The following is a 27,455-nucleotide window of genomic DNA, read 5'->3' on the forward strand; positions in this document are numbered from 1 at the left end:
TGCTCCAGCCTTTAGGCACTCATTTTCTGGTTCGTCATGTTCTGTATGGATTATGACCAATTTCTGCTTCCAGGCACCCGCCTCAACATGATCCAACAAGACCTGAGTCATCTAAAAGTCTAAGTCCGCAGACTTGCCCACGTACATTTCTAACAAGGCATATGATTACTCCCAAATGATGCAAATGAGCGTGTGATCAAACATTTAAATGTAACCCCAACTAGTGAGGAATGGAAAATGAATCAGAGATAACTATTTATTTGAAGTTTACTGTATATATTGGGTACTTTGTATATTATTTCATTTCGTATTTACCAGTTGCCCTATGAAGAGCCGTCATCTCCATTTTACATCGAGAGGAACCAAGACTCAGAGCAGTTGCGTGGCTGCCTCGGGCCCAGCGGTAGGCGCAGAGGCGGGGTTTCCCCCAGGCTGACTCCCAAGCCCAGCCTTCCCACGGCACAGTGCTGCTTCCCTAGAGTGCGTTTGATGGCTGAGAAGAGCTAATGCACGCGGAATCGTCCAGCTTTGTGACAGGGAGCTGAGTACCCTCAGCTGCATCTCCAGGATTGGCCCAGCAATCCTGGTCAGCCAGGACAGACATCCTTCTAGAGTCCACAAGGACACCCCAAAGAACAACGACAAACACACAATCACACCCCCCAATGTTAGAAATGATTTAAAAAATCAGATCTTAGCTCAAAAATATAATTAATAGCCTTTATTGTTCATTAAAAATGAACTTTCTAAAATATTAGTAAATCTCATTTTTAGCTCTGTTTTGAAGTGTTGATACCAGTGAAGTAACATTTTTCTTCTTTGAATTTTTTCTTGTAAGATTATAGTTTTCTCTTTCTCTAGGACAGCAGGAAGTTCCTCCCAGTTCTTAACAAAGATAAAGGGGGCGCCCATGGACTTGAGCAGCTGCAGAGGGGCCTGCTGGTGAGCAGACGTGTTCCCACAGCCGCCAGCTGTCATGACGTCCTCCACCACGGGCACGGAGCCGCAGGAGCACGCCTCGTATATCCTGTAGCATTCCGTGTTCACTCCCACAGGGCACAAGGTGAGGTCGCTCTGCAGCAAAGCTTCTTGGTAATTCTTAAGGCTTTCATTTGTTTCCTGAGGCTGCCACCTGGAACATCAGAACAACAACTGTGGTTTTCACTTTACTAAGCAGATCTGTGTGAAAGGAAAGATTTTACCTTTTCCTGCCAGTTACAGGCAATGGTAAACTCATTATAGAGATGACAAGTAGAAAAGATAAGTAAAATCTTGCCCAAATAAATTTATTGAAAATGTTTAAGAATTCGAAAAGTTTACAGCTACACACATTTTTAAGATCCAGTGGTCACCATAACATGTATGAAAGAATGTTAATTCAACCAATATTTTCTGAGTGCCAGGTCTTCTCTCTGCCTCACCCTCCAAATTCCTGCCCCTTGGAATGTATACTCTAGATCTAGTGGTGGAGACAGGTAGCAAGCAAGTCCAGTCAGTAAATTATTTAGAAGAGAAATGCAGCAGAGAGTGAGGAAGGCGTTTCTGAGGGGGTGGGGTTGCCATGTAAAACAGGTGATCAGGGACTGTGTCATTACAGGGCGTCAGCATGGAGCCGGAGGTGAGGGAGAAACACACAGACATGTGTGGGGAGAAGAGCAGAGGAAGCACAAAGGCCACGGGACAGTGAGCACAAGGAAGGCAGGGTGGCTGAAGCAGAGTGACCAAGGGGAAGGGGGCTGGAAGGTGCAGTCGGAGCATCTGTCACACAGGGTTTGGATCAGAGGGGTGATCGACCGGACCTGTGTGGTATCAGAATCAGTCTGGCTGCTTGCTGAGAACAGACCTTGCAGGGCAAGGGCAGAAGCCGAGAAGCCAGTTCAGAGCTGGAAGCTCTCTCCTGACTGTTACTGTGTCTCCGTGAAATGAGCGGTAGGGTCACAAGGTAAGAGTGGGTTGGGAGAGAACAGGGTATAAAAGTTTCTAGGAGAGTGGAAGAACACACAGACAAGGGAAATGGACGATTGTGGGGCACTTGCGGGTCAAGGTCATGTATTAAAAGTGAGACTGATCGGCAGCTTTCTCCACGTGTGTTTGGTTGCATGGGTGCAGGTATGATGCAGGTGAGAGCGGGATTTACCCAGAGTCAGGGTTTGCTGGACTAGGAGATGAAGAAGCTGGACGTATATCCAGTCATGACTGACTAGGACACTGAAGTGGGGTAAAGAAGAAAGTAAAGATATGAGGTGAGCAAAGGACACTGAAAGGGAGTAGGAACAATGGTTGTAAGTCTCAGCTAAACTGTAGGAGATTATTACAGGGAATGCTGGCAGGACAGGCAATGGTGGATGGAAGATGAGATCATGGAGAATAAGCGGTTACGTGTACGGATAAGGTCTAGGAGATGACCATGAAAGGGAATAGCTGAGGTCAAGTGGAGACAGGACACGGGGGAGAGGAGGTAAAGGAACCGACCAAGGTGATGGAAGGACTATTTACGTAGATTTGGGAATCATCAGAAGTGAGATTGGGGTGATGTCAGAAAAAGTGCCAGGAACCAAACCCTTCAAAGAATTAAGGAGATAAACCCAAGGATCAGAACATGACTTCAAAGGGGAAGAGAAATGGATAGTTTTGTCTGCTGGCATGAGATTCAAAAGTGGTGGTTTTAGGGAGGGAAAAGGGAGAATGGTCTGGAAACAGCGATGAGAAGCAAGGAGGACACGTACTCGACTTCCTGGCCCAGCTGATGTGAATTATAAGAATAATTCTATTCCCACCATAAACTGTCATTTCACACTGTCCCTTGTTCCTCAGCCATGGCAGGCCCCTCACATTCACCCTCGGCCTGGACCCCTCTTCCCCCAGACACACAGGCTCATCTTGCACCTTCATCACGCCTGTGCCAAATGTAACCTGTCTCATGACTACCATGTGAGAAATGGAAGAAAGTCAACCCCACTAGACCACTGCATGTCTCCAGGCCTCCATCCATGTCATCATCCACTCACTGCCCATTCACCCTTGGCCATTCTGAACACACAAATGCTCCACTCCTGACCCCTAGTCCTCTCCACACCACTGCTCCGCTCACATTTTCCACATGGCATGTGTCGTACTCTGACACACAACCTATTTTACTGGTGTGCCTCCTCCAGCAAGCATCTAAGTTCTAAGAGGGCACCTACTTATGACTGTTCTGTTCACTGCTGTGCCCCCTATGGCTAGAGCTGTTTTTGGCACATAGCAGTTGCTTCATAAATATTTGTTGACTGAATAGATATAACATGGTTCCACAAATAATGGAGTTGAGAGTTATGCTTTCTGGAAGAGTGGTCTGCTACAATGAACACATTACTTTTATCTATTTATTTTTTTGGCTAATCCTTACCTGAGGATATTTTTCCATTGATTTTTAGATCAAGTGGAAGGGAGGGATGGAGGAAGGGAGAGAGAAGAAAGGGAAAAGACAGGAGAGAGAGAGAGAGAGAGAGAGAGAGAGGTGAGAAAGACACATCAATTGATTACCTCCCACACAACCCCCAGTTGGGGTCGGGAATTGAACCTGCAACCCAGGTATGTACCCTTGACTGGGAATCGAACCCAAAACCCTTCAGTCCATGTGCCGACACTCTAACCACTGAACCAAACCAGCCAGGGCTGAACACATTTCTAGATCTAGAAGGACATTAGTTCTCTTATGACTGCTTCATACACATAAAACTCCATTGGATATTTATTTATTTATTTATTTAGTACATGCCCCTAGCGGGAACCAAACCCTCTGGTCCACAAGCCACCCGCTGAGCCAAACCAGCCAGGGCTCCATTGGATTTTTAAATAACACGAGTAATTCCAAAATATCTTCTTTCATCCCACAAACACCTATTTCATGAGTACCATGTAAAAAATGGAAGTCAACCCTATTAAATCAACGCATGCCTCCACGCCTCCATCCATGCATGCTTCCGTGCATCTATCCACTGCCCTCTATCCTGGCCTGCTTTATGCAAGGTCCTGTGTTAGATCTAGGAATTCAAAGCATAGTAAGTGGCCCTGTGCTCAGGGTGATAACAGGTTACTGGTTGTGAGGCGTACTCCATGCTAACACTAGAACACTGAACTGGTCCACAGAACATCTCGGGGATAAACCTAAGCCCTTCCTGGCATAGTCACAATCCCTGTGTCAAGTCTGACTAACAAATATTTTTGAGGAAACCCAAACAATTGACATTTGCATATGCCAGTTACTAGTGTTCTTCAAGACGGACTGACCACAGCTGTAGGAGATTCTCCGTTTTAAATGTATACAACCCAAGCTCTTCATAGCTTCAGTTCCAACTATCTCTCGGAAAAAGGCTGATATAAGTGGAGTTAACAATGTCTCTATGGAAACCTGTGTTGCCACATAAAGAAACCCTCAGGATGGGAGAACAAAATGAATGAATCAAGTGAACACAGAACTTACTGTTCTCTTACTGAAACCCAACAAAGCTTATCAATTCCATCTTGTTTCAAAATGTTCAGAAGTGCTTCTCTGGATGAATTTTCATAAATAGTTCCTAAGAAATTACATAAGTAGGGCCTTTCATTATGCAGCATTGACCAACTTGCCTCCACCACAGGAAAATTCCTGTATCTATAAAACAAATACATATGAGTTAATAATATATGACAATAGAATTGGCAAAATTCCCACAACCCATCATCTTAGCATGATGATATAGAAAGAAGAAATTTCAAATATGACTTTCTAAACCCCAAATTGTAATTTTCCGTGCTTACTTTGAAAAAGTCCTTGAATCTACTGACTTGAGATTGTGCTTTGATTTTTCTATTCTTAAACTTTTATTACATACCTGTAGTTATATGACAGGTGGAATTCAAGACCTTAAAAGTATAAATAACCTTCTACTTTCATAATGATCATGATTTAATTAATATTTTAGTCAGGTGGCAGAATACATAGTGCTAGAGCAAAGAACTCCCATTTCAAAGGTTTTTCAAGCAGATTAAAAAACAAACAAATAAATAAACAAACAAAAACTTTGCATGCCATACAGGAGAGGCCTACTGCAAGTGGCCCATTTTTATAGGCATTTGGAAGTAACAGAAATCAAATTGTATGCCTGAAATACAACCTTCACATAAGAGCAAAGCTTTAGCCCTGGCCAGTTTGGCTCAGAGCGTCAGCCCGCAGACCAAAGAGTCGCAGGTTTGATTCTAGCCAAGGGCATGTACCTTGGTTGCAGTCCGTCCCCCGCCCTCATTGGGGTCATGCGGGAGGCAACCAATTGATGTGTTTCTCTCACATCGATGTTTCTCTCTCACTCTTTCTCCCTCCTTCCCACTCTATCTGAAGATAAATGGAAAAATATCCTTGAGTGAGAATTAAAAAAAAAAAGTACAAAGCTTTATATAATAGGTTTTCTCAACCCCAGCATTACTGCCATCTGGGGCCAGGTAATGCTTCGTGGTGGAGGCCGACCTCTACATTGTAGGACACTGAGCAGCACCCCTGGCCTCCACTCACCAGATGTCAGTATCACCTCCTCCCTCCACTATACAACCCAAAAGATCTCCAGACCTTGTCAAATGTCTCGGGGGGGGGGGGGGCACAAAAGTGCCCCTGGTTGAGAACCACTGATCTATAACAGAGATACTGGCCTAGTTCAACAATACCAGAATTACAGAGAGTCCATCCTATATTGTAGTAATAAGTTATATAGTATTATTATGAAAAAGTACTTTTTTTTTTTATCTTTACCCGAGGATATTTTTCCTTTTTTTTTTTTTTTTTTTTTGTACAGATAGAGTGGGAGGGAGAGAGAGGAAGGGAGAGAGAGAGAGAAACATCGACGTGAAGGGACACATCGAGTGGCTGCCACCCGCACGACCAACCAGGGCCGGGGACAAACTGCAACCAAAGTACGTGCCCTTAGCAGGAACCGAACCCGCGTCTCTCCGGACCGCAGGCCGACGCTCTAACAGCTGAGCCAAACTGGCCAGGGCTGAAAAAGTACTTTTTTTTTTGGCTTCAAAACACTTTACAAATATAGCTCAAGGAATAGATTTTTCAGAGGCCTTAAACCTGGCTATACCTAATATAATAACCTTTTTGTCTGATCTTACCCCAAACCTACTGAATCAGAATAGTGTAGTGGTAACCCAGGGACTCTATCTTATTAAGGTGCTTCTCTGGTGGTGTCCATGTAGCCGATTTGGCAGCAATCTAAGGCCACATCTCGTAACCAGTTATATAATTATGAGTGACAAATATCTCATTCAAACATCACGTTAGTGAGCTTTTTCATAATGCATCCATTCAACAACGATTTACTGAGTACCTACTCTGTGCAGGCACTGTTTTAGGCTCTGCAGATAAAGGAGTGGACAAAAAGAGACAAAAAGCCCTGCCATCAGGAAGTTTAGGTACAGGAGCAACTCATCTTAAAGCCAACTTACTCTTAATTAAAAATCCCCTCTATGAAGAAAAAGACAAAAAATAAGTTTTCCTTTTAAAGAAAGACTTCATATATATGACATAGGGAGAAACTTTAGTTAATTCCTCCTTTTCATAGACATTTGTATAAATTCAACCAGTCTTAGTAGGAGATCTGAGCATATCATAACACTTTCTAATCCTAGGGTATGTGTGCTCCTGATTTAATATTGCCTTTAAGAAAGTTTTTTTTACACTATTAATTATACAGATTCTATAAGAATTGTTTTGAGGAAGGTCCGTCTGTCTGCCATCCTCTGCTAAACATCTCTTAAAGGAACTGCTGATAAATTAAAAATTCATCCTATGCCTTGCGATTTTGAAACACAAAAAGGCAAGTCATCTGCCTTCCTCATAAAAGGCCAAAATACTCTAAAAACATCATTATTGTTACTAAAGCATGAGACCAAACCATATTTTTGCCCATGGAAAAGATTGTACCTGGCTTCAGTGATCTCAAAAGAACTACATTGATTACAAATTTAAAACACAATCTTCCTGATTCTGAAATTCAGGTCTTAAAGTCTAGAAACATGTCTAATATTTTGTACTTACGTTGCTACTCCTAAAGGCCACTGAAAAACATCCAGGTCATTAATCCAGGGGCTGTCATATATTATGAAAAGCAGCTCCACGAAGCCTCCATTTCTTTTGAGGAACTGGTTGATCCACTCATTGTTACATTGTTCATTTCCAAGCAAAACAACAGCAACATGTTGAAGTTTTTGCGTTTGTACTAAATTTTGTACATAAAGTAACCACTGGATGGCATAAAAGACCTTGGCTTTTTCTCTTCCATTTAAAATGAGCACCACATTCTTCACATCAACGGAGAAGTACCCTGGGACTACAGCTGGACCAGTGATGAAGCTGTCAACAAAACAACAAAACAAGAGACAAACAAAAAAGAGGACGAAGGTGTTTGGCCTTGAAGTTTTAAATCATTTTAAATAAAATGTACAAGGAGATTTAATCCATATTCTTTCTAGAAACATAATTTCTAAAATACAAGTTCTTTTGAACAAATTTGGATGATGGGGTTTTGCCGTAGGTTACTGGGAAGCTTTGGTTGTAGATAGATCAACTTGTAGATGATAATCAGAAATGCGGTACTTTTTTTTTTTTAAACTACATTCAAAATAAGAGCTGGCTGGAATTTGAGCTGTTAAGCATAGAAATACAGTTAAATATTGTGAAAACCTGTGTAGTTCATACTGGGAAGGTGTTCAAGCCAGTAGTTCCCACCTCTATTATGGTGTGAACTGCTATTACACTCTCCATCTTAGTGAAGATTCTGATCAATGGATGAGGAAGTGTTGACGAGTGAAGACATGGAGGATGGCACTGTAAACATTCCATGAAGGGTAAGTCTCAAAAACATAGTGTTAAGAAAAAAAGCAAGAGGCAGAACACTCATAAAATATGATAACTACGTAAATTTGAAAGTCAATTCAAATTGAAAAACAATGTATGCTTATATATCTAATATAAGTATAAATATAAACATTTGGGTGGGAAGATACACACCAAGTTCATGACAGAGGTTGCCTCTGAGGAGAAAGTGAGAGGAAAGGGCCTGGGGAACAGCACGAAGAGAGCGTCATTTTTATCGAAAAGACTAAGTTCTTTTAAGAATAATGTTAAATATCTAAAGCAAATATGAAAGAGAGCTGGAATTTGTTCATTCTGGGTGGTGGGTAAATGAGAATCTGTTGTATTACTCTCTGTTACAGTATTACCAAATTGTCAAAAGAAACAGACATGTTTCAAAACTCCTATTTTCATATTATGTGCTGCTCAGAACAACCAATACTACTGAAATATTTTTAACTAATCTGTATTAAATATTAAAAAATACCATCTATTCTATCTTAAAATTAACCACAATGGTCCTGGATTCTTTACAACTGACTCAACCATTTCTTTATCACCTGCCAGTTTTTTAATCTTTAGTATAAATATCCCCAAATCCTACTTTTATTGCTATTTGGGGGGATAAAAACATACACTTATTTTATTTTTTAATCCTTGCCCAAGGACATTTTAGCATTTATCTTCAAATAGAACGGGAGGGAGAGAGAGACAGAAATATTGATGTGAGAGAGACACATTGATTGGTTGCCACCCCCACGACCCCAACCGGGGCCAAGGACGAACTGCAATGGAGGTACATGCCCTTCGCAGGAACAGAACCTGGGACCGGTCTGCGCGCCGACACTCAAACCGCTGAGCCAAACCGGCCAGGGCAAAACTTACATTTATTAAATGCCGTTTATATGCATGATACACGGGTACTTTGCATAGGTTGTCATTTAACCTCCACAACAACTCTGAAGATTACATTAGTGCCCCATTTTGTATTTGGAAAATCAGGCTTAAGTTGCATAACCTGTGATGGCAAGACTGGGGCTTTGTAAAATTTTAAAATTTCCAATTATAGTTGACATGCAATATTATGAGTTTCAGGTGTACAACATAGTGATTACACATTTATAAGTTTGGTACCCATCTGACACCATATATAGTTACTACAATATTATTGACTATATTCTCTATGCTGTACTCTATATCCCTGTGACTGTTTTTATAACTGACAATTTGTATATCTTACTCCCTTCCCTTTTTCAAACTTCCTCCCTACCCCTCTCCCATCTGGCAACCATCTATTTATTCTACCTGTAAGTTTCTGTTTATTTGCATTTTAGATTACACATATAAGTAAGACCACATGGTATTTGTCTTTCTTTGTCCAACTTATTTCACTTTGCATAATAGCCTCTAGGTGTTGTTCCAAATGGCAAAAATTTCATTCTTTTTTTATGGCTGAGCAATATTCCACTACTACTTTTTTATCCACTTGTCTATTGATGGGCAGTTGGGCTGCTTCCATAGCTTGGCTACTGTAAATAATACTGAATATAGAGATGCACATATCATTTTGAATTAGTGTTTTGGATTTCTTCAGATAAGTACCCAGAAGTAGAAGTAGAATTGCTGGGTTATAAGGTAGTTATATTTTTTAATTTTTTGAGGAATCACCATACTGTTTTCTATAGTTGCTGTACCAATCTGCATTCCCACCAACAGTGCACAAGGGTTCTCTTTTCTCCACATCCTTACCAACACCTGATGTTTGTGGATTTACTGATGATAGCCATTTTGACATGTGTGAGGCGATATCTCATTATGGTTTTAATTTGCATTTCTCTGATGATTAGTGAAGTTGAGCACCTTTTCATATGTCTGTATGTCCTCTTAGGAGAAGTATCTATTCAGATCCTTTGCCCACTTTTTAATTTGATTGACTATTTTTTGGTTATTAAGTTGTATGAGTTCTTTATAAATTTCGGATATTAATCCCTGATTGGATGTATCATTGGCAAATATCTTTTCCCTTACTAGGCTGTCTTTTTGTTTTATTGATGGTTTCTTCCTCTATACAAAAACTCTTTAGTTTGATGTCGTCCCATTTGTTTATCTTTTGTTTCCCTTGTTTGAGGAGACATATTCAAAAAAATATTACTAAGAGCGAGATCAAAGAGTTTACTGCCTATGTTTTTTTCTAGAATTTTTATTGTTTTGGGTCTTACATTTAAGCCTTCAATCTATTTTGAGTTTATTCTTACATATGGTATAAGAAAGAGATCCAGTTTCATGCTTTTGCATGTCTGTCCAGTTTTCCCAACACCACTTATTGGAGAGACTATATCCCATTGTATATTCTTGTCTCCTTTGTCATAGATCAACTGACCATGCAGGGGTGGGTTTATTTCAGGGTTCTCTATTAACACTAAGTTTTGAATCAAGATCAGTCTAACTTCAGAGCTTAAGTTGTTCTTATGACACTATGGTTAACAAATACTAGAGTTAGTAGACAATAATTTAAACACAAAACCTAAATACATATTTTGCTTGTGTGTGTGTGTGTGTGTGTGTGTGTATATATTTACAATATAAATTCTATGACATTCTACAATGATAATAACCTATAGGGATCAGAAGTGCATTTTGAGTTTGTCTTGGACAAAAACTAGCATTGGAGGTAGCCAATGATTCAATGATTATTTAGTAATTAAACAGAATCTGTAGAATCAGAGGGGCTAGAAAATGCTTTAAAAATGATGATAGTTATGATAGATTTAAAATATTTACTTTTGGCAGCATATGAATACTCTCCTTTAGGAAAGTATAATCCCTAGGGTACGAGAAGTCTTCCTGTCCTCCTTCCCCACCCTAGGTCAACTTTATGAAGAAAAAAATAAAAACTTTGAGAGAGGTTATGTGACTTGCATAGAGGTAATAGTCACTAGATAAGCAATGGTAGAGATGGGACTCAAGCTTAGTTATTTGGCATACAAATCATATGCTCAAATTATTTTTCATTAATTAATTTTATTTTTTATTTTTAGAGAGGTAGGAAGATAGAGAGAGAAACATTGATCAGCTGCCTCCTGCATGCCCCCTACTGGGGATCAAGCCTACAACCCGGGCATGCGCCCTGATGGGAATTGAACTGGTGACCTCTAGGTGCATGGGATGATGCTCAATCCACTGAGTCCTACTGGCTAGTGCTGCTCAAACTATTTTAAAGAGCACCCTGTACACACTTGTGTTATTTTTTAAAAGACAAAATGTTTTACTATGGATAACAATGAAAATTATTTAATAATATTTAATTTTGATTTATAACTAGATAAGACATGAATGCGCCTAAAAATATTTTTATCAGGATAGTTTATAAGAACATTTATTAATGCCATGAGTCTTTAAGTATACCCTAAAATATATATCTTTACCTGTTATTACTTATCTTTGAGATAACTGTTTTAAAGTGTTATTTATGAGGTATAACTTTGAGGCATAAAATACTTTTCAAATGATATATATCTATTTATTGCTTTACATAAGCATGTGATAGATTATAAACATCTGTTCAGTGTTTTACAGTCCCATAAACACTAGCCTGAGAGTACATATTAAATGTTATATTAAGTGATCTGGAATAGAATTGCTAAGGTAGTTCAAATGAAAGGGGAATCGGGAGAGGAAAGCAAAGGTTGAAATGTATTCCAGGAAATATAAGTAGTATGAACAAAGGCAGAGAGGCAGGTAAGCGTGTGCTCCCGGAGGTACACATATAGACAGTAGGGCTAATTCAGACGGAGGGAAGCAGTGGGTTGAAAGGATAAAAGGTGGTAATGGTCACAGAGCTCCGCTCAATCAGTGTTACACTGCTCTGTGAAAAGCCGCAAGTGATATCCCATCTGCACTACACCCTCAGGGTATTACAATGCACACAGAAAAAGATGACGTAGACAGCACCAAATACTAATGGCACAACTGTTGTTTTTGAAAATATGGGCAAAGTGGAATTAGAGTGATTAAAAACTTACATTTTCTGAATTTTTCAAGTTATTAAAATAACCACTTACTAGTCTTTTTTTATTACAAACCTATCTTTGAAAAAAAACCTGTAATTTTAAAAATAAATAAACTTGTAAAATCTGAGTACTGAATATTTTAAATAAGAAAAAAATCTTAGCCCAATCAGAAACAGGTTATGATGGAAGAAGACATTTTATAATTCAGTCAGAAAAGTTAAACTACATTTTTCTATCTTATAAAAATTCCAAAAACTCAGAGTATGTAGGCTTTTTAATCCAAAGACCTCCAATGACTAGAAATATGCTATGTTTGTACAGAATAAAGGCAACAGCAAAGAAATGTTTTCCATAGTATTAACTTAGCTGGATACTGGAAAACTTTTGTTTATATACCATTAATTTGGGAGCTATAATAAGTACTGTAACACTTGGTTGTAATTCATGTATTAAATTAAGAGAGTCCAGTGAGTTATTCTCAAAGGAATACTTTCAATTTTATTGACCCACACAAATGAACACATTGAAGTATGACTCACTCAGGGCCACCAGCCCATCTCCACGGCTCCATGTTGGGAGCTCTTCCATTCAGGCAGCAGGCATGTGGGCCCTTATGCTCTACCAAATTGGCTTTCCAGACCTCAGGGCCATGCTAGGTAGTGGTGAAAGCCACAGGGTCAATACTGTGGAGCTAAGGTGTAGATCAGAGGTTCGCAAACTTTCTTGGTTCCTGGAGCCTTCAGTGTTTCAGTAATTTTTTCACAGTGTCTTCCAAGTCAAAAGAAATGAATTATGGTTTATTTTTTTTAAGTTATTAGGTTCAAACAACTTAGTAAGTATGTATGTCCTAACAGCTTAGAAGCTACTTAAAAGAGTAATTCATGGGATATTACTGAGCCATGAAAAAGAATGAAATTTTACCATTTGCAACAGCATGGATGGACCTAGAGGGTATTATGCTAAGTGAAATAAGTCAGGCAGAGAAAGATAAATACCATGATTTCACTTATAAGTAAAATTTAAAGAACAAAACAAATGAACAAATAAAATAGAAACACACTCACAGATACAGAGAACAGACTGATGGATTACAAAAGGGTAGGTAGAGTGTTTGGAGCTGGGTGAAAGGTGAAAGGATTAAGAATACAGATTGGTAGTTACTAAATAGTCATGGGAATGTACAACACAGGGAAGATAGTCAATAATATTGTAATAACTATGTATGGTGCCAGGTGGGTACTGGGGATATCAGGATATCACTTTGTAAAGTATATGATTTTCTAACCACTATGCCTGAAACTAATACAAAATAATTTTGAATGTAAACTGTAATTTAAAAATTGCCTTGGCCAGCATGGCTCAATGGTTACAGCATGGGCTTGCACACCGAAGGGTTGTGGTTTGATTCCCGGTTAAGAACATATATCTGGGTTGCAGGTTCAATCCCCAGCCCTGGTTGGGGTGTATGCAGGAGGCAACCAATGGGTCTCTCTCTCTCTCTCTCTCTCTTTCTCTCTCCCCTCCCACCTCCCTGCCACTCTCTCTAAACAAAAAATATCCTCAGGTGAAGATTAACAATAACAACAAAAAACAATAACAAAAAAAGAATAATACAACCTCACACCTGCCAGAATGGCTGCCATCAACAAATCCTCAAACAACAAGTGCACAAGAGGATGTGGAGAAGAGGGGACTCTAGTGCACTGCTGGTGGGAATGCAGACTGGTGCAGCCACTACGGAAAACAATATGGCGTCTTCTCAAAAAATTAAAAATTGATCTGCCATTTGACCTAGTGGTCCCATTTCTTGCAATATATTCCAAGAAACCCGAAACACCAATTGGGAAAAATATATGCACCCCTATGTTTATAGCAACACTATTTACAATTGCTAAGATCTGGAAACAGCCCAAGTGCCCATCAGTAGATGTGTGGATAAAAAAGCTGTGGTACATTTGCACAATGGAATACTATGCAGCTAAAAGAAAGAAAGATCTCTTACACTTTGAGATGACATGGACAGACCTAGAGAGTATTATGCTAAGTAAACAAGCCAGTTACAGAAAGACAAGTACCACATGATCTCATTTATGGAACATCATGAACAAAATAAGCTGTTGACAAAAATACAGAGTCATGGAAGAAGGGAACAGACCAACAAACCTCAGAGGGATAGGGGTGGAGGGGTGAGAAGAGATAAACCAAAGAACATATATGCATACATGCACAACCAATGGACACAGACACCAGGTTGGGGAAAGCAAGAGGCAGGGGTGTGGGGAGGAGGGGCTCAATGGGGAAAAAAGGGGACATCTGTAATACTTTCAACAATTAAAAAAAAAGAATAAAACTACACTGAAAGAAATGAACTAAGCACAAATTCTTAATAACAAGATGCATGCATCTGTTGAGCACTACATTTCTTAAACTTTGGAATCAGAGTGAACACTGCTGCTGTCATTGCCTGTTCCACTTTGATTCTTGCATAGTAATTGTAATTTATCACAGCAACCATGGAAAACCCAGCTCCACAAGGGTATGACATCACTGAAATCAATGTAGGGTGATCTAATGTGGAAACTGTAAGCTACCTTGAGCTTGCAGTTTGCTTGGTGTCTGAGAGATGTGAAGTATAACTGTGTTTCCCACAAAGAGTGGTGCTCTGGCTGTTGTGGCTCAGTTGGTTTTCAGGGCACATATGCTCAGGTTTCGGGTTCAATCCCTGGTCAGGGCGCGTGTGCAGGAGGCAGCTGATCTATGTTTCTCTCTCTCGCTTCCTCTCTAAAATCAATTTAAAAAAATATTATGTGGTACCCTAGGATGCCTCAGTACACAGTCTAGGAAGCACAGAGCTAGGTAAAGAAACATTAGGGGTTAAAAAAATGTCCCTTAAGATTCAGATAGTTGTGTGTGTGTGTGTGTGTGTGTGTGTGTGTGTGTGTGTAGAGAGGTATGTTAAAAATTCAGTTTTAGGGGTAGTCCCAGAGACGTGGAAGTGGGGTACAGACTGACAATCCCCAGAAGAGGGGGTGGTGAGGGAAAGATAAACCACAGAACTTATATGCATGTATGCATGAACAATGGACATGGACAACAAAGCTGGGGACAAGGTAGGGAGGGAGGGAGAGGGGGGAAGCAGTGGGGGAAAAGGAGAAACATCTGTAACAAAAATAAATAAATTAATAAAATAAAATAAAAGGCAAAACTTAAAAAAAAAAAAATTCAGTTTTATAAAAGAGGTGTACCAAACTCATGAAGGTCCTCACATTCGAACAGCTGCTTCAATCCACCCTGCTGTTGTGGTTAGCATTTACTGCCATGACGCCACACTTTCCTAACTTAGTGTTGATGGAGATGCCTACTCTCACACTAACCTGGCTGCAGTGGGAGAATGAGTATCGTGAAAAATTAACTATATTGCCTTTATTTTGTAATAAAAATTTTGAGACCTGTACTGATCTACAACCCAGTATTTGACTTAAGTGTTAGTAACTATTACCTATAAAAACTTACACTCACTGTGATGAGTAATGAGCTCACTACCTTCTTATAGTAGTAATATCTGAAAATTCTAAAAAATAGGATCAGACATATTTTATTCTATCATGATCTTTGGAAATAAGTTCAACTTTTTAAAAAACATTTTTTTCTTTTATTGATTTTAGAGAAAAGGAGAGGGAGAGAGACATAGAAACATCAATGAGAGAGAACATCAACTGGCCACCTCCTGCATGCTTGCCACTGGGGATCGGGCCCACAACCTGGGCATGTGCCCTGACCGGGAATCAACCTAGCAACCTCTTGGTGCATGGGTGGATGCTCAACCACTGAGCAACACTGGCCAGGCAAGTTAAACTTTGTAATAACTGACAGATGCTTATTGAAAACATCACAATTGAACACTGATAGTGAGTTAGCATCTGGCTTTTGTCTTTACTAATGAACAGACGTTTATATATATCTTATGATAATGCCTGCACATGGAAATTACAGGATTCTGAAGGGAGTCTTCTGTGGATGAGCAAAGGCCATGAAGAGCAGAAGTAAGATTCCTCCTAAGAAATTAAAAATGAAGTTGCTCAATGAAATTAAACCATAAATCAACATATGATGGATATGAGTAGAGATAGGCAAAGTTCCTTCAAGAGAGAGAATGGATCCCAGGCTAGCTCGTAACCTACTCGAATATATTAATATAAAGAATATATCAATAAGGTATTTGTGGGGAGGTACATGATGGAGAGATAGTAGACAATAATGGAAACACAGAAAAAGGAGAACCGAAAAGTAGGAAGATGTTGCAGTACCTATTTAAGTATTTTTAGAACTAATAACAAGACTTCTATAGTGATTCCTATGTTCCAGAGACTGTTCTAAGCACCATACATTTTTTAATGCATTTAATCTTCAAAACAATCCTGTGAAATAGAAACTATTATTTGCCTTATTTTAAACTTAAGAAAATCCAGGCACAGTGAGGATAAGAATCCTGCCCAAGGTCAGGCAGCTAATAAGAGGTAAAGCTGGAATCTGAACTGAGATATTCTGGCTCCAAAGTCTGTGCTCTTATAATTCAATCACACTGCCACACTGCCCAGAGGTGATGGGGCTTCTTGAGGCTGACTCAGAAGTTCAGTGTGCCCCATATGTACTCATGTCTTCATGTGCTGAGGACAGACTCTGTCACTGATTAACTGGTGGACAATGAGTCACTTACTCTCTTCCAAAACACGCAGAGTCTGGAAGTACTACAAATTATTAAATCCCATATTTTGATTCCATATTTAAACAAATAACCCTCAAATAATTGGGTATCAACTGTAGCTTGCCTATATGGAAAGAATGTGCTGGTTAAGTCAATACAAGCGTGTGGACTGACAGTTCTAGATTCATTCTGAGTTATTTACTTGGTATTACTGATTACATTCTTTGGGCCTATGAGCTGATGTGAATCAGCATTCATGAGCCTGATGAACCCTGGAACACTAATGATATCCTTTCTACTTCTGCCTCAGAATTGCTTGATGCTAAAAGTAAATGATATAAGTTCTTTGTATACTAAAGGTTTATTTAAGCAAACTATATTACACCTATTAACAAGTATCCTGACAGTACTTAGAAACTCTTTCCACTTATTTCTTCAAGGTGACCCATTACTTCTGATTCACTTTTGATCAAATAAAGATGAATGTGTTGAAACATTTAAGTTATAACCCATGTAGCTCAATTCAACTCAAAACTTGCAATTCCATAAAAATTTATTAATTTAGTGAAATAAGTCAGACAGAAAAACTTAAGAACCATATGATTTCACTCATATATGGGATAAAAAACTGAAAGCAATACATGAACAAATAAGAAAAACAAACAAAAACTCACAGACACTCATGGTGGTTACCAGAGGGAAGGGGCTGGGGGAATAGTAAAGGGCAAAGGGGCTTGAATATATGGCAACAGAAGATGATCTGACTCCGGATGGTGGGCACACGATGCAATATACAGATGATGATTATAGAAATGTGCACTTGAAACCTATATAATCTTATTAACCAATGTCATGCCAATCAATTTAATAAAAAAAGAAAAATGTTTATTAATTTTGGATTAATAAATTAGGTATACTACTTTTCATGAGCCTAAAATTTGAATTAAGTTGTTTTTACAAATCTGCCACAATAGTGAATTTCTTTGAATACACGGTTGTCTTAAATCCTAAGAGAAAATAGCATTGCTATTTGACCATAACAAAATCTCTGGTAAAAATTTCAGAAGGGAAGATTTTCTTTTGGGAATTAACGCTGTTTGCTTAAATTGTTTGCTATTATTATAAAACAGTTACATAGTAATTTCTCCATGAATATTTAAGAATTTCTAAGAAAATTCTGGATATTATGGGTATAACTATTAGACTAATACTCATAAAATGTTTACTTTTTAAATACCAAATGTTAGTTTTACATGCATAGTACTCATTTGCTTTCAAACACCCAAATCCAACTGTTGTAAGTTAAGGACTGTGTATAAACTCTTGAATGAGATTAGATCAATGGAAGCCTGAAGAATCATTACCAATAATATGAAAAACCTGTTTATTTTTCAAGAATAATACTTTGAAAAGATTCATGCAATAAAACTATTTTCCAAGTGTATATAAAGTAAATAAAAAGTAAAGATGCAGTGAAAATTCAAATAGAATTGAGATTAACTATAATTTTTCCTTTTGATTTCTCTAAGAAATGGAATTCTAATGGAAAACAGCATCTTTGGTTCACACTTTTCCCCTAGCAATACAATTTTTACATAAAATAAGCATTTTAAAACAATTATTTTTATTTTTTATTTCAATAAAAAAGCAAAATCTAATAAAATAGCATTCTTTCATATGGTAAAATTATCATAATTTTTCTACATAAAATCTTAAGTCTACCTATTAAAAATCTTTGGAAAATATGCAGTCATAATTAAAAGTTTTATAAAAATAAAAGCTCAAAAAAGTCTTAACAATTGGTTGTATTGAATATAAAAAACAGATTTCTAGTATTGCAGTAAAATGGTAACCTACACCATTAAATCAGTATAGAACTCATATATGAAATATGTTCTCATAAATAAAATTTTTTCAAAATTCATAGCAACAGCTTTGATACCACCTATTATTATAAAAATCTATGAACATAAGTATTGTACAAAAGAGAAAAACTGAAAATAATTTTAAGTTTACATATTATTCCTCCAAGATATGAACTGCTAAATGCTCATTAATAATTAAATGTTATAAAATTTGGAACATGAATTTATTCATGTAATCAGAAATATTTTTATGAAAACAAAACACACGATTCTAAAAAGAGAATTTTGTACTTAATTTCATAAGAAAATGTTCAAGGTAAGCCTTAACCATGAATATATATTCATGAGATTTATTTCTCTGTTCTTCATAAGTTAAAGTGAAAATACTTTCTATGAAAATAGTTTCCTCTTATTTTTCTTCTAGTATTTACATAAAACATTGTATGGCAACACAGCAAAGGTTAATGTTGTACAATTAATACCTGTAATATGTTCTTCCTACAACTGAATTTCCTTCTCTCCATTGAGCGGTCACATCAGTGGGATCAAGTAAGCCTTCAAAAATATGCTCCCAGAGATACAAACCTGGTAATTAAAAAAACCAAAACATTTACTGTCTGGTATATGGGATGAGCTTAAGTTCGGTTCTTTTATCATTTGATTAGGAAACCAGATTTTTTTTTTCTTTGATCCCTTGGCAGGCAGTGCTACCAAACAATAGCTTAAAATAATCAGTATGGGCACTGGACAGTGTGGCTCAGTTGGTTGGATTGTCAGCCCGCGCACTGAAAGGTTGAGGGTTTGATTCCCTGTCAGGGCACATACCTGGATTGTAGGTTAGATCCCCAGTTGGGGCATGTATGAGAGGCAACTAATCGATGTTTCTTTCTTACATCAATGTTTCTCTTTCTTTTTCTCTCTCCCTCTCTAAAATCAATAAAAAACATATCCTAGGGTGAGGATTAAAAAAAAAAAATCATTGGTATGGCAGTTATCGTATGAGAGACAGAACTCAGAGGTTGTCAATGTAAAATGTGGCAAAATGACAATAACCTCTCTTATTCTAAATTTGAGAGACCCCTAATTATCTCTGGACCATTACTACCTATTTTATCCTGAACTGTTTTACAGTACTATGTAAATTACTAAAGTAAGTCCTCAGTCAATGTCCTTAATGTGTTCTGTAACTTCAGGTGAAAAGACGTAAAACAAAACCAATTTTACCATAGGCTAATTGATATGAACAGGAATTACGTTCCTATGGCATCTCATCAACTTTATAATAAAATGACTTGAATGTAGAAGTTAGGAGGACCTGCTGTATATAATTAGAACTGTTTCTATTTCATAACAAACTGGGGGGGGGGCACTATTTTGTGCCCAATATAATCAGAGAAGCCCATGTATGTACATATACATTCAAAATGTCAAGGCGATATTACCTCCTTCCCACTTGAACACACATCCCTCACTGCATGATGCCCTCTGCAGACAAATGCCATTGCATCTTTTCTCCTTAGGGCAGCCTTTGATGTTTTATCATGATCTCACCTGAATGAAAGCTCTGAGAGTAGAGGAAAGCAGTGTCACACAATGAATAAATCTGGAGACAATGAGGTAACCTGGGAACCCCATGTTAATTAAATTGAAAGGTGAGTTTTGCTTCATTTTCATTACATCCTGGAACTAAAGGACACATGCACACACACACACACGTTTAAAGACTTGGTCAATCAGATAAAGCTTTCTAATTGTGGTAGGCTGAATAATGGCCCCCATCCCCAAGAGTTCAAGGATGTAACCTCAAGAACCTGTGAAAGTTTCTTGAAAAGAAACTTTGTAAATGTGATTAAATTAAGGATGTTGAGGTGGGGGGATCATCCTGGATTATCTGGCGGACTTTTTGTAATCACAAGGGTCCTCAAAAGAGGGAGGCAGGAAGGTCAGAGTGAGGGGAGGAGATAAGAGGATGGAAGCAGAGGTCAGAGTGATGCTGTCAAGGAATGTGGGCTGCCTCTAAAAGCTGTGAAAGGCAAGGAAAGGCATTCTCCTCTAGAGCCTTCAAAAGGAACACAAATATTCCTCCTGGTTGGTGTTCCAGGCTCCTTAGGATATATTCCTAAAAGTGGGATCACTGGGTCAAATAGATGTTCCATTTTTAATTTTTTGAGGGCACAGCATATTGTTTTCCATAGTGGCTGCACCAGTCTGCATTCCCACCAGCAGTGTACTAGAGTCCCCTTTTCTCCACACCCTCACTAGCACTTGTTGTTTGATGATTTGTTGATGGCGGCCATTCTGGCAGGTATGAGGTGATACCTCATAGTCCTTTTAATTTGCATCTCTCTGATGATTAGTGACGTTGAACATATTTTCATGTCTCTTGGCCATTTGTATGTCCTGCCTGGAGAAGTGTCTAATCTGTTCCTCTGCTCATTTTTTAATTGGATTGTCTTCCTTTTGTTGAGTCATATAAGAACTGTATATATTTTGGAAATTAACCCCTTATCTGATGTATCATTGGCAAATATGTTCTCCCATATAGTGGGTTGGTTCCCTTTTCATTTTGATGCTGGTTTCTTTTGCTGTGTAGAAGCTTTTAGTTTATGTAGTCCCATTTCTTAATTTTTTCCTTTGTTTCTCTTGCTCTGGGCGACGTATTGGTGAAAATCTGCTTTGTGTGATGTCTGCAGTTTTGCTGCCTACATTTTCTTCTAGGATTTTTATGGTTCACTGACTTACATTTAAGTATTTTATCATTTTGAGATTATTCTTGTGTGTGGTGTAAGTTGGTGATCTAGCAGCAAGCACTATTTACAATAACTAAGATCTGGAAACAGTCCAAGTGTCCATCAGTAGATGAATGGATAAAAAAGCTGTGGTACATTTATACAATGGGATACTATGCAGCTGTAATAAAAAAAAAGATCTCTTACAATTTGAGGCGACATGGAGGGACCTGGAGAGTATCATGCTAAGCAATATAAGCCAGTTAGCAAAAGACAAGTATCACATGATCTCACTTATTTGTGGTATAAAATGAACAAAACAAGCTGATAAACAAAATAGAACCAGAGACATGGAAGTAGAGAACAGACTGACGAATCTCAGAGGGAAGGGGGGTGGGGGAGCCAGAAGAGATAAACCAAAGAACTTATATGCATGTATGCATAACCAATGGACACAGACAATAATGTGGTGAAGGCATGGGGAGCAGGAGTGGGGTGGAGAGGATCTATGGGGGTAAAAAGGGGAACATCTGTAATACTTTAAACAATAAGGATAAATTTTAGAAAAAGAAATATGTACGTTAAAAGCATTGCTGGTGAGGGTTCAGGAAATGAATAACATGTTATTAGAAACTGAAGAAAAAGGCTCCTTGTTATACAGTTATGTACCACATAACGACCTTTCAGTCAACAATGTACTGCATATGTGATGTTGGTCCCATAAGATTATAATGGAGCTGAAAAATTCCTACGCCTAGCAATGCTGTAAAGCCGCAGTGCAAGGCATTACTCATGTATCTGTGGTGATGCTGGTGTAAACAAACCTACTGTGCTGCTAGTCATAGAAAAGTATAGCACATACATTTACAGTAGCATGATATACCATCTAGGTTTGTGTAAGTATACTCCATGATGTTTGCACAAGGATGAAATCGTTTAATGACACATTTCTCAAAAAGTATCCCTTTGTTGAGTGGCACATTACTGTACAACAGCAGAAAGCTTAGCTGAATTGTGTCCTGCAATTATGTGGAAAGCAGAATTTATAAACAATAAACTTGGATATTTAGCTGAAGAGATTTCCAGGCAAAATGTTGATGCTGTGGCCTGGTTTCTTCTTACTGATTATAGTAAAACATGAGAGGAAAGAGAGGTTGAGAGAAAAACTGTTAAGTAAAAATGAACCAGTACTTGATGATTTGGGAAATTCTCAGCCTATTCAGATTGCAAAAGAGGTGAAAATTTAGGAGATTCATGTCAGAAAAGCATGCTCTTGAGAGAAGGCCAAGTATGTGACTTGATATCCTTTGGCTAGTGCCTCAGAAGATAAAAAGATCATAATATTAGTCATATAGAAGGCTCTTTGATGATATTAGATGTGTGATTTATGGATCTCCTTCAGTAATCTTAGCAGAAGCTAGAAATAGTGTTGGAATTGTCCAGGAAAGACCTGTGGAGGAGTTGTTTTCTAATGCAGTGAATCCTCATGACATACACAGGAGACCTACAAGGTTCTTGAGAATGTTGTATCAGTGGAAAAACTGGCAGCTTGGACTGAGAGAGGCTGACATGAAAGAAGACTGTTGGACTCCCCAAAATCCTATCTTCAGGAAACTAACTGTGAAACTACTGATATGAAAATACATGCTACCCTTCATGAAAAAGGAATGATGACCCCAAAGGCAGAGCTGAAAGGCCAGAAGCAAAGCTTTGAGACATAGATTATTCCCAGGTCTTAAAACCTAATGGCATTTGCCTGGTTGAAGTTCAAGATTGCCTGGATTAGTGATTCAATTTTACTTCTGTTTTCTCCCTTTTTTTAATGGGAAGCTCTATAACTGGCATGCTATGACTGTGTCTGGGGAATAGGTTCATGAAAGGAGAGTTTGATAAAACTCATCTGGCCACTTTGTGCTTATTGGATTAAAAAGAGAAAAGTCTGGAAATATGAAAACTTGTTAAGATGTAGATTTAATTGAAAACTGAATGGAGAAGTGGTCATTTAAAAGAAGAAATTAATATTAAAAATTTTATAAAGAAAAAAATTGTCAGAACTTGATGACTGGAGGCCTCGTTCTGGGTTCCTAAAATTTAGAGGTCAGTAGTAATCTTCAAGGATGTAGATATTCATGCAAGTGTAAATGGATTTATAAAATGACATGGGCCAGGCTTTGTCCTCTGTTTACTCTCCTCTCATCTGGTACTTTCTATCTATATCCCTTACTACATATATAAATCCAACTCATGTTTAAAGGCCAAATAAAGCCCCTTCTAATTCACTAAATTCTCTCTAAATCTTTTAAGAATTGAGGGTCCCATTCTTTTTTTTTTTTTTTAATCCTCACCCGAGGACATTTTTCCATTTTTTGTACAGATAGAGTGGGAGGGAGAGAGAGGAAGAGAGAGAGAGAGAAACATTGATGTGAAAGGGACACATCGAGTGGCTGCCACCCGCACAACCAACCAGGGCCGGGGACTAACTGCAACCGAGGTACGCGCCCTTAGCGGGAACCGAACCTGGGTCTCTCTGGACCGCAGGCCGATGCTCTAACCGCTGAGCCAAACCGGCCAGGGCAAGGGTCCCATTCTTTAACTGAGCATAATATGTAACTTGGAATGCTAGGCTCTCGTGATACTCAGAGGAAAATGCTTTTGTGGGCAATCCAGTTTAGCAACTACATACTACAATGAATGTTGGCCTATGAAAGGCTCTGAGAAAGCAATGAAGAACCTGGTTTAACTTTGTTGAGTTCAATGTTTCCCAAACTTGTTTGGCTACCAAGGGCAGTAGCCACAACTGATACTGTACTTGTATATCAAATACCAATAAATGTAGATTGATGAAAATTCAGCTGACATAGGCATTTAACTATAATAATGCTTACACAGCCCATTCTTTGTATCTACAAATCAACCTGTAGTTAGCTAAAGACCAACAACAGAATGTGTATTTACACTCATATTGCCTAACAGAAAGGAGAAATAAAATATTGAAAAAATGCATCATGATACCTTAGCAAATGATGAAATAAACTATAAATGTATCCTAGTTTCAATTCAAATGAATTGAATTTAATATTAATAAAGTACATTTTGTGATGCTTTCTACATGTCTTAGCTCTACACATTAACTTACCAATGGCAGCTTTGCCCCATATTTGTACTTGGAAGTCTCTTTTCCCTTTCGTGGATTTATTTAATATTTGAAGGCTAGTTTTAAATCTGTGTTGTTGCTCATTTTTCTCATCTCCTTCCCAAGGATTCCATTCTTCACTTCCCAAAGTAGATTGTTCTGTGTTTTAAAAAGAGTATTTATTAGTAAGGTAGAGCTGCAGTTGTAGATAGATTCAAGCCATTTAAATGAGATGTTAGAGAGTTTTAATTTCATCCTAACTTCAATTTTTCAAAGAGGCAAACTAAATTTGAACTGGTTAGACATACACATTGAAAAATGAAAATCTGGCTGGTGTGGCTCAGTGGTTGAGCATTGACCCACGCACCAAGAGGTCACCGGTTGGATTCCCGGTCAGGACACATGCCCAGGTTGTGGGCCAATCCCCAGTGGGGACATGCAGGAGGTGGCCAATCCAGGTTCTCTGTCTCTCTCTCAAATCAATCAAGAAAAATTGTTTGAAAAATACAAAAATCAGAATCTAATTTTTATTAATCCTTTACTATGAAAGATCTTAAAGATAAAATTTAACACAAAGCACAAAATTATCACTCCCAAACAAAAACCTTCTCAAATAACTGGATAATAGGTATGAAGCTACAAGTTTAATTTTTGCAGTTCTTTAGAGATTGTATATACGTAGCCTCTACATAAAAACTTGACTTCAGAATAAAGTGTCCAACAGTTTTAGATGCTATTGTATAAATTCTGAAAAAAGGGAGAGATGAGTGTCTGTCTGATCCTGACATAGGTTAAAATGCAGGCCGGCACCAGGACTTGGGTCAGAGAGCCCGGCCTTCGATCCCGCAGGATGAGAGAAGGCTCTTTGTTCCAATATGGAAATAGATGTCTTAAACGCAGCGGCATTCCCGCGAACCTGTGGCATTTTGTGACAACGTCTTGGAAATTTAAGACAAGTTTTAAAGGACTGACCGTCTGTCGGCTTTGGGGGTGGGAAGTGGGGACCGCGTGCGGGGCTCGGGCAGGACCCGGTCCGCGCCCGGGACGGGGTAAGGAACGCGGAGGAGGAAGAGCGCTCCCTGGGGCCTCGGGCCATCCCCGGCCGAGAGCTGGATCCCGGTCTCGTGGCTGGGCTCCGCCCGGCCCCCACCGCCCGGCATCCCCGCGTCGGGGCGCGCGGCCGGGGTCAGAGGCCACAGCTCCGGTTCCTACCTCGGCCGCGCCCCTCCCGCGCCGGGGCCGCCCCCTTCCTGAGGCCCCGCAAAGATGCGGCCCGCGCCCGGCGGCGGCGCCCGAAAAACACGTGGTACGCGGCGTAAAGCGAGAAGAGGCAGTACAGGGCGATGAGAAACGAGCACAGCCGTTTCCGCGTCAGCCGCATCCCACTTGGGCTTGCTGTCAGGCCACCGCCGCCACGGAGCGGGCCCGAGACGCCGCCACCCAGCGCGGAGGCCGAGCGGCGTCAGGTGCAGGCCCAGGCCCGGGCGGAGGGAATCACGGAACCGCCCGCCCGCGGCTCTTACGCCCCGCCCACAGCCCCTCGGCCCCGCCTCCGCGAGCCCAACTCAGGCCCCGCCCTCAGCATTCCCTAAGCCCTCCTACAGCTCTTCCCCGCCCTGTCACCGGCCCCGCCCCTTCGGGGTCGATGAGACCCTGCCACCTCTGAAATTGGGCACTGGAAGACCACCCTTCACCCCGAACTGCCCCTTGACCTCGGGAGTGTATCCTCTGTCCCTTTCAACCCTGCTCTCCTTCCCATGTAAGGACTCACAGCACCCACGTGAAGGCACAGATCATGTCAATTTTTATTTAACATGTACTCCCCAGAATTTAGCATAGGGCCTGCAGCATGTACAGATGAATGAATATAAACGTCCATTAAAAAAAGGTAAGTGGTGATAGAGGCAGCAACTATTGTAAATGTGATTAATGCTACTCAGGAATGTGACTTGAATGCACACAGACCTGCAGTCTTTTGTCAAATTGAGGTTGTAAAATTGAATGTTGCCAATAAACTTTCTATGTCAAGCCTTGTGAAGTTGGGCTACAATGTTTTTGTCACTTGTGTGGGTATTGTTAAACTGGCGTGGCAGTCTTGGTAGTGAGGGAGCTAGTGGGACAGGTGTGCAGTAGGACATCGGAGAGCCTTCAGTTGCAGCATCCTGACTGATTCAACTCTCTGCCCTATTGCAGAGTCAGCTAACAAAATTGTACCTTTCTTTTTTTTTTTTTTTATCCTCACCCGAGGACATTTTTCCGAGGACATTTTTCCATTTTCTGTTCAGACAGAGCGGGAGGGAGAGAGAGGACGAGAGAGAGAGAAACATCGATGTGTCCCTTCACATCGAGTGGCCGCCACCCGCACAACCAACCAGGGCCGGGGACAAACTGCAACCGAGGTACGTGCCCTTAGCGGAACCGAACCGGGTCTCTCTGTACCGCAGGCCGACGCTCCAACCGCTGAGCCAAACCGGCCAGGGCAATTGTACCTTTCTTGAATTGATGCTCTTGGGGTCAGGTCTCTGTCTTCCGAAGTGATGTTATAGATAATTTGATAAGGAAAATTGTATGATTGGGAGTAAATTTAAGTCCAGAGAGGTGAGGTGATTTGACCAAAATGTGTACTTTGTTAGTGGCTGCGCTGGGACTAGAATCGCTGTGTCTGTTTTTAGTTCTGTGTTTTTAACATTATGGTAGCTGTGTCCTTGCTCCTCATCATGTCCTAATTTTTTTTGCTTAACAAAATCAGATACTAATAATGAACGCAGACCATATTTGGTGAAATTTTCTTCCCTGTCTACAAAAGGACAAAAAAGTAATCATTAGGGTCTGATATTGATAAGCCTAATGCTTTCGGTTAGCTGCCTAAAAACAGTATACATTTATTAGAAGTCTACAAGTACAAATTTCTTGTGATACTTGGTCAAAATTCTTTGCTAAGTTTATCACGGTTTTCAGTACTATTCAAAAAATATATTAACTACTCTGAGAGATTTTTCATAGCTTGGCCAGAAATCTTTGCTTCAAACTCTTTGTAAGATACTTTCAGTAGGGATTGGCCGTCTAACAACCTATAAGTCATTAACAATAGCTCTATTAAATTTATGGAAATCACTCCCAATAAGATACATTTTTCTTTTCTA

General features: G+C 39.4%; 1 protein-coding gene across 2 annotated transcripts; it reads right to left on the bottom strand.

The window, feature by feature from the left end:
* Positions 1 to 609: 609 nt before the first annotated feature.
* On the bottom strand, positions 610 to 25,793 carry RXYLT1 (ribitol xylosyltransferase 1). Of its 2 annotated transcripts, none has more exons than XM_036252020.1 (6): positions 25,285 to 25,338; positions 24,316 to 24,471; positions 18,933 to 19,035; positions 7,055 to 7,369; positions 4,466 to 4,636; positions 610 to 1,132 (listed from the first exon to the last, which is right to left on the bottom strand). In XM_036252020.1, the coding sequence occupies exons 5-6, from the start codon at positions 4,597 to 4,599 to the stop codon at positions 712 to 714; spliced, it is 555 nt and encodes a 184-aa protein (XP_036107913.1). In that variant the 5' UTR covers positions 4,600 to 4,636; positions 7,055 to 7,369; positions 18,933 to 19,035; positions 24,316 to 24,471; positions 25,285 to 25,338; the 3' UTR covers positions 610 to 711. The 2 variants fall into 2 exon arrangements, with proteins under 2 accessions (XP_036107913.1, XP_036107912.1); XM_036252019.1 differs by lacking the exon at positions 25,285 to 25,338 and adding an exon at positions 25,525 to 25,793 and having other exon boundaries at positions 695 to 1,132.
* Positions 25,794 to 27,455: the final 1,662 nt, after the last annotated feature.

This window comes from Molossus molossus, unplaced genomic scaffold, assembly GCF_014108415.1.
Source record: "Molossus molossus isolate mMolMol1 unplaced genomic scaffold, mMolMol1.p scaffold_m16_p_10, whole genome shotgun sequence".
In the NCBI taxonomy this organism is placed as follows: Eukaryota; Metazoa; Chordata; class Mammalia; order Chiroptera; family Molossidae; genus Molossus; species Molossus molossus.